The sequence below is a fragment of the Symphodus melops genome (genome assembly GCF_947650265.1).
Source record: "Symphodus melops genome assembly, chromosome: 23".
Classification (NCBI taxonomy): domain Eukaryota; kingdom Metazoa; phylum Chordata; class Actinopteri; order Labriformes; family Labridae; genus Symphodus; species Symphodus melops.
In genome coordinates, this window is record NC_136713.1 from 1987878 (window position 1) to 2000444 (window position 12567).

Sequence of the window (12567 nt, forward strand, 5' to 3'; positions counted from 1 at the left end):
TTTGTATCAGACGGCGTTCACACTAGTCTTTCTGATAATGAGTCTATTACCCGGTTATGACGCGAGAGTTCACAGAGAAACACACGGGACGTAGCAGCACAAATAAAGAAAACAAAAGAGGTTTTACTCTCATAAAACCTAAGACACAGTGGTCAAACACCAAGCAAATATTATCACCGTTTCACAAAAATAACTCGGTTATTAAACACACTCTCTATATCTAACTGCCCAGACCCAGCTAAGCCTCACTTGGAACCGTTTTGTCCACGGTTGATAAAAGAAGCAACAAAAGGGTCCTTCGCTGGGACGGTCTCTAGCCGTCTCCCTGCAGTTGTTTGGAGATGGCGGCGCGTCAAAAAGGGTTGAGCAGGGCCGTGGTGTCCTCCGTCGAGCGAGGTGATCTCCGTGGATGTCCTTTCTTTACAGGACGGAACGAGACGTAATCCTTACTATCTTTCTCAATACCGTTTTAATACGGGAGAAATAGACGCTCTTCTTGGAGATGCGTTCAAATGGATGATCTAAGCTTGGAATTTAGGATGTCGGTATGCTTCAAGGCCTTGGGTTAGCTGCGCGCCTAAACTTTTCCAGGTACGAATATTGGGATCAAATGTTCAACAACACCCATAAAGGTATCAACAGTCAGCAGTGGACACAATTCAACTGGAAAGTCAAAGTCAATTTGAAGTTGTGTTACAGATCCCTCTGCTGCCCTCTGCTGGAGACAATGCAGTAAAACAGGTGATCTTATGCACACACTCTGGGACTGTTATTTCAAAACACTGGAAAAATATTAAAGAGGAGAAAATTATGAAAAGTGAAATTCCATGAAAGGTTCAGTTCAACCTACTTGGTGTTATACCAGACGATATTTTCACTGCTGACAGAAGATATATTGTGAATATTTTATTATTGGTCGCCAAGAAAAATAAAACGGCGAAATGGAAGAATGTTAAACCAGCGAATGTGGCTGAATGGAAGCAAAGATTGAGACAAGTTTATCTCATGGAAAAAATGACGGCATTATTACAGATCATTGCATGATGTGTGTCATAACGCAGAGTTGCATCATATGCAGTATGTTTTCTACCTGTCTTTTTTAGTTGTTTTTTTCTCTGTTGTTTTGCATCACCGATCTTGTCTCAAATTCTGTTCTATGTTTTGAGGTGAAAAAAAAATAAATAAAATTTTCAAAACAAAAATGTTTGAACTACCTTCAAGTGTCATTCCCAGCCTCTCCCATGAATTGAACCTTTCAGGGGTCGACTGGGGAGCTGTTCTTCTGGCGCTGCCACAGCATCAGTCCAGGAGATCCATTCTAGACACGTGTGACCCGTGTGTACGTTCTGCGTTGTGTTCTGCTGTTTCGGCAATGTCTCAGGAGACGGCTTGTAGTTCTTGTATTCTGTATTCAACAGATAAAAGTACAATCAACAGGTCGTGTGTGGAGTCAAGCATCTCCCCTCTGAGCAAACTGTTAACGGCTCTGCGTTTACAATCATACATGACACATTCATTCATAATAAGTTCAAATAGAGAGATACATGTACATTAAATACAACATCATACACATATTTAAGTCAGAAAACCTCTTTAAGGACCAAAATGTTCTCAACTACATGAGAGAACATCAAATGTCACACAATTCATCTGTCTGTGGTGTTTTGACACTTTGTGTTGTTTAAGTCAGAAAACCTCTTTAAAGACCAAAATGTGCTCAAATACACTTCTAGACTTCTTTACTGCAATGTGCCCGCAATAGTTTCTTCCATCTAATTTTATCTGACTATCTTTCTAAAATAGGTTCATATGTATAATCTGTTAGACATATATATGTTATATGATCTGAGATTATTCAACAGTGTGAAAGTAAGAACGAGGAACAGCAGATCGAAAGTGTAGAAGAAATAATGCATAGGAGGTATATTACTTACTCAACGGAAACCATAAATAAGTTAAAATGTCATGAAAATATGTTTTTAAAACTGTCCCCCCCAAGGCGACCCGGCCCGCGGGAAGTGAGTTTTGACGAAAAACGGACCCGTTGGGCGCCAACGCGTAACGCTACCTCTCAGCGTCATTGACCAAGTATGTTGTCCATCACCACAGTAATTAAAAGTATGCATTTCGACAGACACACACACACACACACACACACACCTATAAGCACACTTTACCATGTTGCTGTCCGTGGTGCTGAAAGTTGATAAATTGTATAAAGCACTTTTCAGCACCTGGTGGTTGCTCAGCTTCCTCCATGTGTTCAAATCATCCATGTTACATTTTATTTAATGCATTGACTGCACATTATTGATTGATCATTGTGTCAGGAGAGAGAGAGAGCGATAATAGGCTATTTTATCTTTTGTCCTACCCTCTCCCCTACATCTTCTTGAAAACTGAAAACACTGAGAACACATTACTAGAACCATAAAACAAAACCCAATATGATGACTCCTTTAATCTTCCTCCTTCTTTTCCCACTCTTCATCCTTCTTCCCCTCCTCCTCCCCCTTTTTTCCCTGTCCCTCCTCAACACCTCCGGGTTTTACCATTTGAACAATACCCCCCTTGACCTGAATGTGGATTGGGAAGGGTAACGTTTTGAGATGAACTGATAGTTCATCCCACATCTCTGTTTTTATCAGAGGCATCTCGTCACTCTCCAGCAGGAGAAGGAGCCAGCCAGGTTTGCCCTCCACTTCTCCAGCCCCCAGGCAGTTAACAAATTGGTCGGTGCAGGTGTCCTGGTGGCAAGAAACTAACATGAGTCAAACTGCTGAATACAGTGATTGGTGCAATAATGAAATCATCATTCTTATGGCTAGCTATTAAAACAAAAACAAACAAAAAAAAAAAAAACCCAACCAGTTATTTTTTCAGACTGACTTTAGACTGCCTTACCAATTTTAAACGATAAATGTCGGTTACATATCCCTCCTTGAATTTCAATTGTACACAAATCTTAAAATGTATAGTTTTTTGTTTGAATCTCTGCATTTATATTTGCACTTTAGAAACATTCCTTACCTGAAACTGTGACTAGTTTAAGATACCAGATTAGGTAAGAAAAGAACAACCAGGAACACCAGTTTACTGTGCTGCAGACCTTGTCTGTTTTCTAACTAAAGTCAGCAAACAAGCGGGTGAAATGGGACATGAGCAAAGAGCAGAGCAGTGTAGTGTTAGCTACATTCTCTCCTATTAAAATCTATAACAAGCTGAGACTTCATAAAAACGTACCTGCAATGTAGTGTACTGGGTAGACTGGGCATTAAACCCATAGACACCGTCGTTCCCCTTTAAGTGACTTATAGTCAACATGGACCCAACTGCCACTGGCAAGATGGCGACCTCTCTCCATAACGTGACCTTCATCCTGGAGCTGTCCTTAAATGATAAGATAAAACAGAATTACGTTTTAAATGGGGTTGATCTAGTTTGCATACGTTTCAGAAAACAACAATGTAATGTATTGTAAATCATTCCACAACGATAGAATAAATGAGTTACCTAAAACAGGCCAAACATTCAAATTGCAAAATAACTACAATTAGTTAATAAATAAATGAAAGAGCACTGCTAAGAATCTGTCCAGTGCATTCTCATCAATCATTTCTGTTTTACTTAAAGAAATCTTTGGACATTTACTCTCTATCTCTGAAAGGAGGATTATAACTTTCATTGTTACAGGTGCTTCTATTCTCTCTATTTCAGTCCAATGCTGAAGCCATCTATGCTGCTAACACACTCTAAACAATAAGACAAAGACACAGGCTGAGAGAGAAAAGGTAGAGAAAAAAGAGTGACAGACGGAGAATGACAGACAGATTGAGAATGCTTACTAAATCTCTATTACTCTACTTACTGCCTCGAGCACACTTTCTCTCACCTTGTCCCTCCCCACATTAACGGGTTTGATGTTAGAAACCTGAAGATAAGAATTTATTTTTTGTAATTGAACATTGACAATGCACTGATCTATGTATGAACACATTTGTGTGCATGTTGTACTGACCTCTACCACCTTCCCGTTCAAAGTGAAGAGGCTTTGCAGCCCCCTCACTTCTCTTATTGCCCTCTCTTGACTCGGAGGGGTCAGCAGAGACCCTGTATACGCAATTCCTCTGCGATATGCAGAGGAGCACTTTTGAAAAGGCGTGTGTCACTGGTGATTGAAACACCATATGGAGGAGCGGACCCATGGAGTCTGTAGGAAGGATATACCCTTGCCCCAACTGAAACTTTAAAGTAACAGATTCAAATAGGGTGGTCTTTTTAACCGTCTGTCCATCTGTGAACACAACAACCCTATTAACTTTTTTTAATGAGGGTAGCACCTCCTCTCCCTCAAAAGTCCATTTCAAGGCCCTCACCTCAGTTTTTTCTTCCAGAAAAGAAATGTGAAGCGGGGGGGTTTGAAGTAGCATGGGTGATGCTGGTCACACACTTGGGTTATTTTCATCTAAAAGAAAAAAAAAAAGCAAATACATTTTGTTAAAGAGGATGCGCTCAAATACATACTGTAGTACTACCAATAATAATAAAAGTTGCAATCATTTATAATGTCATTTTAATTATCTATAATTGTCTTTGTACATTAAATATATACAGTATCATTAAAATGATATCAAAAATAAAATTCAGAAAATAATGAACACAATTAATTATAATAATATTTTAACTTAATGCACAGCTATACTGTTATTATTTTAACATATATAATACAATTATTTAACCAATCTCTTTTTTTTATCTACCATTTTGTAAATTCCTCATGACTGATTCATGGCAGCCTCACAGCCCCTCCCTGTATGTGACCGACTCTTTGTTCATGTACCAGCTTGTCCATGTATTTCCGCATTTACTCATTCATGATACAATCCTCTCTGTTATATAAAATTTGGCAATTAATATAAATAGTTAATATATTGAGCTATTAGGAAGACGATATTGAACCAACATTATTCGTGAAGTCAAAAGAGTGGCAACTTGCTCAATTTTAATTTAGTTCTAAGTTCGTTTCCTTGGACTTTACTCGACATCTAAATGTTACATGTCTTAAGCTGTATTATATTCCTCACAATGAATACACAATATTATATACACATAAGACAATAAGCTAACATTTCTAGCATAAAGGCTATAATTAGAAAATCTTCTCCTTACCATTGTTTCTCTCTCTCTGGATGATCAAAGACTGACAGGTGCCTTTCAGCAGTTGAGAGCAGGACAGACAGTTTGTACACGATTGGTCAAAGTTTATGTTGCTATGTGAAAATTGTTTGTCAAGACAATGAAAGTAGCCAATCAAAACACTATCTGAAAACCCATTTATACATCAAAGCACATTTTAGTGTTTGATGTTACCCACTCCACCGGACACACACACACAACTGTTAAAAACTTCACAGAAACTTCAAAGTCAAAGTTATGAGGCTTTGAAGGAGGTTGAACACTTTAACATTTCTCCATTCATTTGAATAGCGACTCATTTTGTATAGACTGCATGAGAAGTGGTCTGCTGGGGAGGAGGGAGCACAGAGAGAGAGACAGGAAGAGACTGAACAGACTGGTCAGGAGGGCCAGTTCGGTCCTGAACTGACTCTGTAGAGGAGTCAGTCCCCCCCCCCGCCACACACACACACACACCCCTGCATGACACATTAGCAGAAGAGCTATAAACAGTGTGAAGTGTGTGTGAGACATTTGAAGTAACATTATGTTTAAAAACTTCATAAACCAGTAGTGCAGTGGCAGCATGTGTGTCACCATGCATAGAGGCCACACAGAGAACCAGGGTTCAACTGTGGCCTGTGGCCCATCTCCCACACGCCTACCCCCTCTCTCTCCCTCATTTCCAAAAAAATCCACTTTCTCTCCAAATGCAAGCCTGAAAAATGTTTTTAAAAAAAATAAATCACAAGTAATTGGAGTTTGACTTTCATGTATTTTTAAAATGACCAGATAGATAAGACCACACTTGGGTAGTATAGCCTAATAGTTACCTCTCTGTAAGTTGTGTGTGTGTGTTGGTTTATATGGTATCGACTGACAAAACACCTGACATTTCACCTGGGGAAAGTGGATATTTGGTATTAGGGTGACACGGCCAGTGTCGGCCTAATTCAAGACTTATTTTTACATTTTTTTGGGTCAAAAATAAATATTTTTTCTCAAAAACAAGTGCAAAATGAGCCCACTACACAGCTGGGATAATAATCAGATGTTGATTCATTTCTAAACATCATATAAATAAATGTGATTTTTTGGAATACCCAGACCTGTAATTTTGTGTGTGTGTGTGTTGCATCCAAACGGCAATTTTAGATTTTTATTTATTTTTTTAATTTACACACACTCACACACAAACCCGGAAATAAGCTGACTTCATTTGAATGTGGGCGTGTCTGAGACCGGAGTCGCGGGAGACTTTTCTGGCAGTGAAAGTTAAGGTAAGCAACACATTTATATATTTTCTGACATCTGGTGTAAGTTTGAAAGGAAGTGTAAGGTCATTTTTTTAAGCGCTCCGGTAACTTGTTAATGGTACTTTCACTGAAAATGACGCGATATTTAATGCACGTTAAAATAAAAGGGGGATTTAAACAGTTACGTTACTGACAATGTCCAATTCCTATCCCTAGTGTGGCGTTTTTAGTTTACAAAATGTTATTAGACCGGAACACTTTACTCTACTTGTACCTGTAACAATGACAATAAATGCATCTGATTCTGATTCTCTGCTGATTTTACTTTCATTAGCGAGAGCTGCTGCGTGTCTGGTTAGTGTAGCTGTGCACCGACGCGCACGTGATCACGGCTTCCCGTGGGCCTTTAAAGCCACAAGTAGACCTGCTCTGATCAGCTACAATCAGCTGGGTCTTTATATACTATTAATTGTTTCATTAAAAATCAGACCAAATAGGAAAAGCAATCGTGTAAATAACAATGTCCCTAAATTATTGTGAGTAGTGTGTATACAAGTTTTCACAATGTAACCTTTCCATCAGCAGCAAATCTACAAAGATGTACACTGGAATAAACACTAACATAATAAATCAAAATTCAACTCAGTCACTAAAAAATCCTTTTAACTTACATAATGCATGTATGCAAGACAACTCTAAAATGTAAAGTTTCTGTGTGGAAATCACATTTTTACTGTAGTGAGCTTTCACATGGATGCATGCTTTTAAAGGTGCTATATAAATATAGTTATTAATACTATGTCTCTGTCTAGAAGGTGATTATGTTAACCCTCCCTCTGTCTCTGGACACATAGGGTTACAGTACACACAGGAATGCAGAGGCGGAGGCGTTTAAACCCAAAGGAAGATGCAAGGTGCTGTATTGCCTCTGGGAAGGACAAAGGTGACCTCGATGTCAGGTTCATCAGCTCTTTTAAGGGTAAGATAGGTCTGACTAAGGACTGTTGGCCTTATAAAATGTCCTGGTTCTCCTGACTTCATCACTTGTGTTTGTGTTTTAACAGGGCGGGGCGTCTTTGCTTGTGCTCCGTTTGAAAAAAGAAACTTCCTGTTGGAGTATCGTGGTGAACTAATAAGCAAACAAGAATATGAGAGGAGACAGCGAGTTTATCACAACAAGCTGAAGGTCTTCATGTTTGAGTTTCGCTATAATGGAACATTTTGGTGGTATGTATTAAAACAGCTTTATTTCAGTGACTTAACACAGAGCATTTGATAGTGCAGATCTTAAGAGGCTCTTAATCCATAAAATATACACGTGCATGCTTTGCAAAAACACTTGAAAAAGGTGAATATATGTAGAGCTTCAGAGTGCTCTTGAACAGCTCATAACTAGGTTTTAATAAAAATAATAATAATGATATTGATGATAAATGAAGCTGTCACAATGCTGTGATGAAAGGTAAACACTTAGATATCTACCCTACATGTGCTTTACTCACGTTAAACACTTGACTTATCATACGTTTGTTTTAAAATGCCTAAACAGCCGTGTGCTTTATCTTCTTTAGTAAAAACTTCAGATGATCTATTCATATTTATTTTATTCAACTTTCTACTCGGTCCACTAAAGTCCTATAGTCCACTGTCAGTTGTTTACATTCTTTCATTGTTAGTGAACTTCGTGGGTTTTAGATTTGTGTCTCTAATTATCTTCACAATAAAGCAATCAAGACTGTTTTCTTTTTAAGATGCTTTACCAAATGAGTGCATCAAGACTAAATATTCATTTTGGAGACTTGGACCAATAATCTACCAGAATTGTTCTCCAAGTATTTCATTTGCGGCATTTGGTGCTTTTTCTGAAGTATGAAATCAGATGATAATAATAATAATAATAATACATTTTATTTGTAAAGCACTTCACATTTTTAAAAAGCTCAAAGTGCTACAGAGTTTAAAAGGATAAAACAGGTTAAAAAAAAACATTAAAAAGCGAAAAAAGGTTACAGAAAGGCTTTTCTAAAAAGATACGTTTTGTCGCAAGAGCTAAGCAGTTGGCATTTTTAGGAATTATTTTAATATCCTAGTTTGTTGCTCTTATATACTACTTGACCTTGAAACCTCGACCCTGCCTCACTTTGATTGGTCGGTCTGGGCCGAGTGTGAATCTCGTCAGGAGGACCAATCACTGCCTTTCATAAAGATATCGCTGCTGCCGTGAACTAGAACATCACTATTGGTTATTAGGAGCGGTTAAAGAAATACAGTTTATTCAGCTTTTATACCTTTAAAGTTATTGAGTTATTACAGTGTTGAAGTCATTCCCCTCTATGGTCAGATCATAGGCTGTTAATACTGGAAAGGCCTCCTTCACAGCCGTTACCTGGAGGGGACTCTCCTTGGGTCTCTCACACCCTAGTGGGTCCTAACCACTTTAAAGCGGAGTGTCCCTCCCCAGTCTATGTTTTCCTCTCTGGTATTGGAACAATGGGGACAAAAAGCTTCTTACCTTAGTCTTCTATCCCTTTGGTCCGTCGTGGTCCAACAAGAAGAAAATATAAGATCTAAAAGGAAAAGAGTTTTTGTTGGAAAGTCCTTACAATGGAAGGTTTCCTTTTATTTTATAATAACACAATTGATGAAATACAGAGATTACAAAATAATACAAATCCTACAAAAGAGCGCTATTCTCACAGTGAGTGACTAGAGCTAAATAAAAGAGAATATAAGTCAGTTGATCACAGGTGCAGAACAAGTGTAGAGCAAAAGTCAAGTCCCAAAAAGGAAGACCGAACCTCCGATATACTCTGGTTGACTCTCAACATCTACGTCATGAAAATTTCAATATACATTTTGGGTTACGTCAAAAAGAATGTAGCAAAAACAAGACATATATGGTTGTGTGTTTCTCTCATGCAGCTGCAGGACACTCCCTTATCTCTAACAGGGCACTTGTACACACCCCACTATGTGAGCAGTCCAGTACCCCCAATAAGATTTACAGCCTGCACTTACACAAGCGCCAACTATTCTAACACATAATAATATGAAATATATATATATAATACATATATATAATATAATATAATATATATATATATATATATATATATATATATTTATAATATGAAAAGCTCCTGGATAGAGGGAATAGCTGGATGAATTGATCCCTGAAAACATGGTTCAGTATTATCAGCAGGACTGGCCTGTCTGATGAAATAAAGATACTGAGGTGGTGCTGGCATGACCCCGACTTCACCCCCAACAAACTGGATGTTCCTTACAAGAGATGGACCAAACAAGGCCTCTCCTCTTACTCTTCTTTTTATAACCAGCAAACATTTCCAAACACTGAAAAGACTCTTTGCTTCAAGATTTCTTCAAATACGCCACCATTTAAACAGTTTGATGACAGAGACTGAAAAAGTCTTTGACAATAATCTCATACAAGTTTTCATAGCTGCCTATAGAGGGGACTCTGGGATTCAAATCATTTGCAGGTTGTATAGAGGGCTACAAGAGGAACACAGAGAACATACCACCTACATCAAACACAAACGGGAAAAGGAAACTAACTTCCACATCTGTGAAGAAGCTTTTGGGAAAATACTGTGAGTTTGAGTGGAAGATCACAAGCTCCATCTCCTGGAGAACATTGGGTTGGAAGAGTCTGATTAGATACTTTATTAAAGCTGTTCAGAAATCTCATGACACAGACTCTATCTCACTTCTCTTCAGTGCTATCTCCTGGCTCCTGGGCCCAACCCCACATAGTTCTAGACCGACCGTGTTAAGGATGGTCCCAAAGCTCTTATACTGAAAGAAGGAGAGAGGAGGGAGATCTGAGGAGAGAGCTGACTTTACCCAAGTCTTTTTACTGACAGACAATATCTCTGTGCATCTCTGCTGGGAGGGACTAAGACACAAGTGGAGGACACTTGGATGCAATGAAGGGAACTGAGATGTACCCATAGACTCTTCTAGCTGCTGGAGGAATTGTGGCTCACAGGAAGCAAATCACTACCACCTGTTCTGTCCTAAAAAACACAGCTTCTGCTTTGAGATCCACAGAGAACCAACAGATGTCTTTAAAGTCAGATGTTACCCAGGAATGGGACCAAGTCTTCCTTGCTAACCTGCATTCATCCACTAAACCAAATACTCATTTGGAAGCCTGAGCATTGCTGGGAGAAAGGCCATAACAAAGAAATGTTCCTCCACCAGTGGAAGACTGCTACCATGTAGTTTATGGAATCTATTCAATGACACAGATCACTTGTTCTCTGAAGCTTCACAAAAACTCATTTGAGGATCTCTGGATAAAATGAAAATCCTACATCTCCCCTAAACTCCCATCTTTTCTTTCAACTGTTTTTCCTTTAGTTATGAACCCCTGTATACTTTGTTTTTGTTTTTCTTTTCAGTGGGAGATCACCTCATCTCTTACATCGGATTTATTTTGTTCTGTGTTAAAGCACAAAAACATAAAAGGAGGAATCACTCTATTGTTTAAGCACAAATGACTGTACTGTACAAATGTCTCTGAATATGTGTGATTACAAATAGAATTTAAAAAAAGAAATATGACTGAAATGAAGTGTGAGCTGATTCCTCTGTCAGTCCCTGATGGATGAAGCTCTCCTCAGCTTGCAGAGCTTCTCTACACACAAGATGGTGGAGGTTCCTCCTCTGTGGATCATCAGCTGCTCCTCTCTGCTCCACCAGAGTCCTGATCACTCACATTATGACTGAAACATTTTCCATCTAATGAGAGAAGAAGAGAGATGACAGAAATCATTTTCATCAGCTGGGAGTCATCAGATTCCCCCACAGCGCTGTAACTAAGCTCCGCCCCCACTCCACCTTTGGACTTTAACACTGAACGGTTTCATGTTGGTGTCTGAGTGTGAGTTTACACTGAGTTATGAGAGCTTCACGTCCACACACACTCAGACACACACAGCGTCGTTCTGTCCTACCAGCTCTGACAGCCGACTGTTCTCCTCTCCACTTTAAAGAGTCAGAGCAACACATTCAGAGAAGAGAAGAAACAGGACTTATTATAGTCAGGTCAAAGGTCAACTAACCATGGGAGGAAAATAGAAGAAGCCGTAGTTTGGACATGAATCCTCTCTGATGTTTCTTTGTTTCTGTCAGTTGTCCTTCCTGCATTTGTTCCTGCAGCTGTGTAACTTTAGTCTTTGAGCCTGTTTGTCTTCAACTTCTTAATATGATTCATATCGTTTGTTCACAGTCTGTTAGATATTGTGATAGGTTATATGAAGATAGCTCCGCCCCTTTTATGAAACTCTGGGTTTACTTCTCAGGTTGATCACCAGCTTCATGTGACTGTTCAGCACCATCTCTTCTGTCAGGGTTAGTGAAGCCAGATCACAGAAAACAGACCCTGAGTATGTTGAACTCTCTTTGTAGCAGAGAACCAAGAAAAGGATTTCTCCAACAACAAACAACAAGAATGTAAATATATGTATGAGCTGATATGTAGAGGGTTTACTGAAGAACACTGAGAGACTGACCTCAGAGTCTTCAGTCCATAGTTTGGATTCTTCTGAAGATCACTCAGCAGCTTCACGTCTGAGTCCTGCAGCTTGTTCCAGTTCAGGTCCAGCTCTCTGAGATGGGAGGGGTTGGACTTCAGAGCTGAGGCCAGAGAAGAACAGCTGATCTTTGACAAACTGCAGTCCCTCAATCTGAATAAAGAATAAAAAAAGAATATAAATAATGTGTAATCCAGTCACATGTGTTCAGGTTGTGAAGAGTATCTCAACATCACTTTGTCCTGATGAATCAAGTTTTCTCTAAATGATTAGAGGATCATTTCTGATTGTGTATTCACTAAATCTAAATCCTCCAAATGTCAGCTCAACATTCATCCAGCTGTTCATGTGCACAGATGAAGAACAGGCTGCTGATCTCAGTCAGCTCTGTGATGTTACTACATTTATCAAATCACACATTATTCAATCACAAGTCTTCATGATTTCACTTCTTCACAGAACCAGAGGAAACCAGAGGCTTCATGTGCACCTTGTTCAACTTTACTTCACAGAGTCACAAAAACATTTTCACATCAAATCTCTAAATTATTCAGAAACTTCAAGGATAAGAAATC

General features: G+C 38.9%; 2 protein-coding genes across 2 annotated transcripts in view; both read right to left on the reverse strand.

Moving 5' to 3' along the window:
• Nucleotides 1-2372: 2372 nt before the first annotated feature.
• LOC306818968 (uncharacterized protein) lies at nucleotides 2373-3927 on the reverse strand. Its single transcript, XM_079336730.1, has 3 exons — nucleotides 3893-3927; nucleotides 3244-3390; nucleotides 2373-2747 (listed from the first exon to the last, which is right to left on the reverse strand). Exons 2-3 carry the CDS (start codon nucleotides 3376-3378, stop codon nucleotides 2460-2462), a joined length of 423 nt encoding a protein of 140 aa, XP_079192856.1. The 5' UTR covers nucleotides 3379-3390; nucleotides 3893-3927; the 3' UTR covers nucleotides 2373-2459.
• A 7576-nt stretch (nucleotides 3928-11503) lies between these two features.
• LOC306818939 (protein NLRC3-like) overlaps nucleotides 11504-12567 on the reverse strand; it is a 55117-nt gene continuing 54053 nt past the window's right edge. The window contains exons 12-13 of the mRNA XM_079336677.1: nucleotides 11972-12145; nucleotides 11504-11802 (exon numbers count right to left, since the gene is read on the reverse strand). Of these exons, the coding sequence (XP_079192803.1) occupies nucleotides 11751-11802; nucleotides 11972-12145 (226 nt within the window). The 3' untranslated portion in view covers nucleotides 11504-11750. The remainder of the gene's footprint in view (nucleotides 11803-11971; nucleotides 12146-12567) is intronic.

What these genes read in the sequence shown, in the direction of transcription:
- LOC306818968 (XM_079336730.1), bottom strand. Translation starts at nt 3,378, where the DNA reads ATGAAGGTCACGTTATGGAGAGAGGTCGCCATCTTGCCAGTGGCAGTT. An exon ending in CCCAGTACACTACATTGCAG is followed by an intron (nt 2,748 to 3,243) that starts GTACGTTTTTAT and finishes TCTTGCCACCAG; the next exon opens with GACACCTGCACCGACCAATT.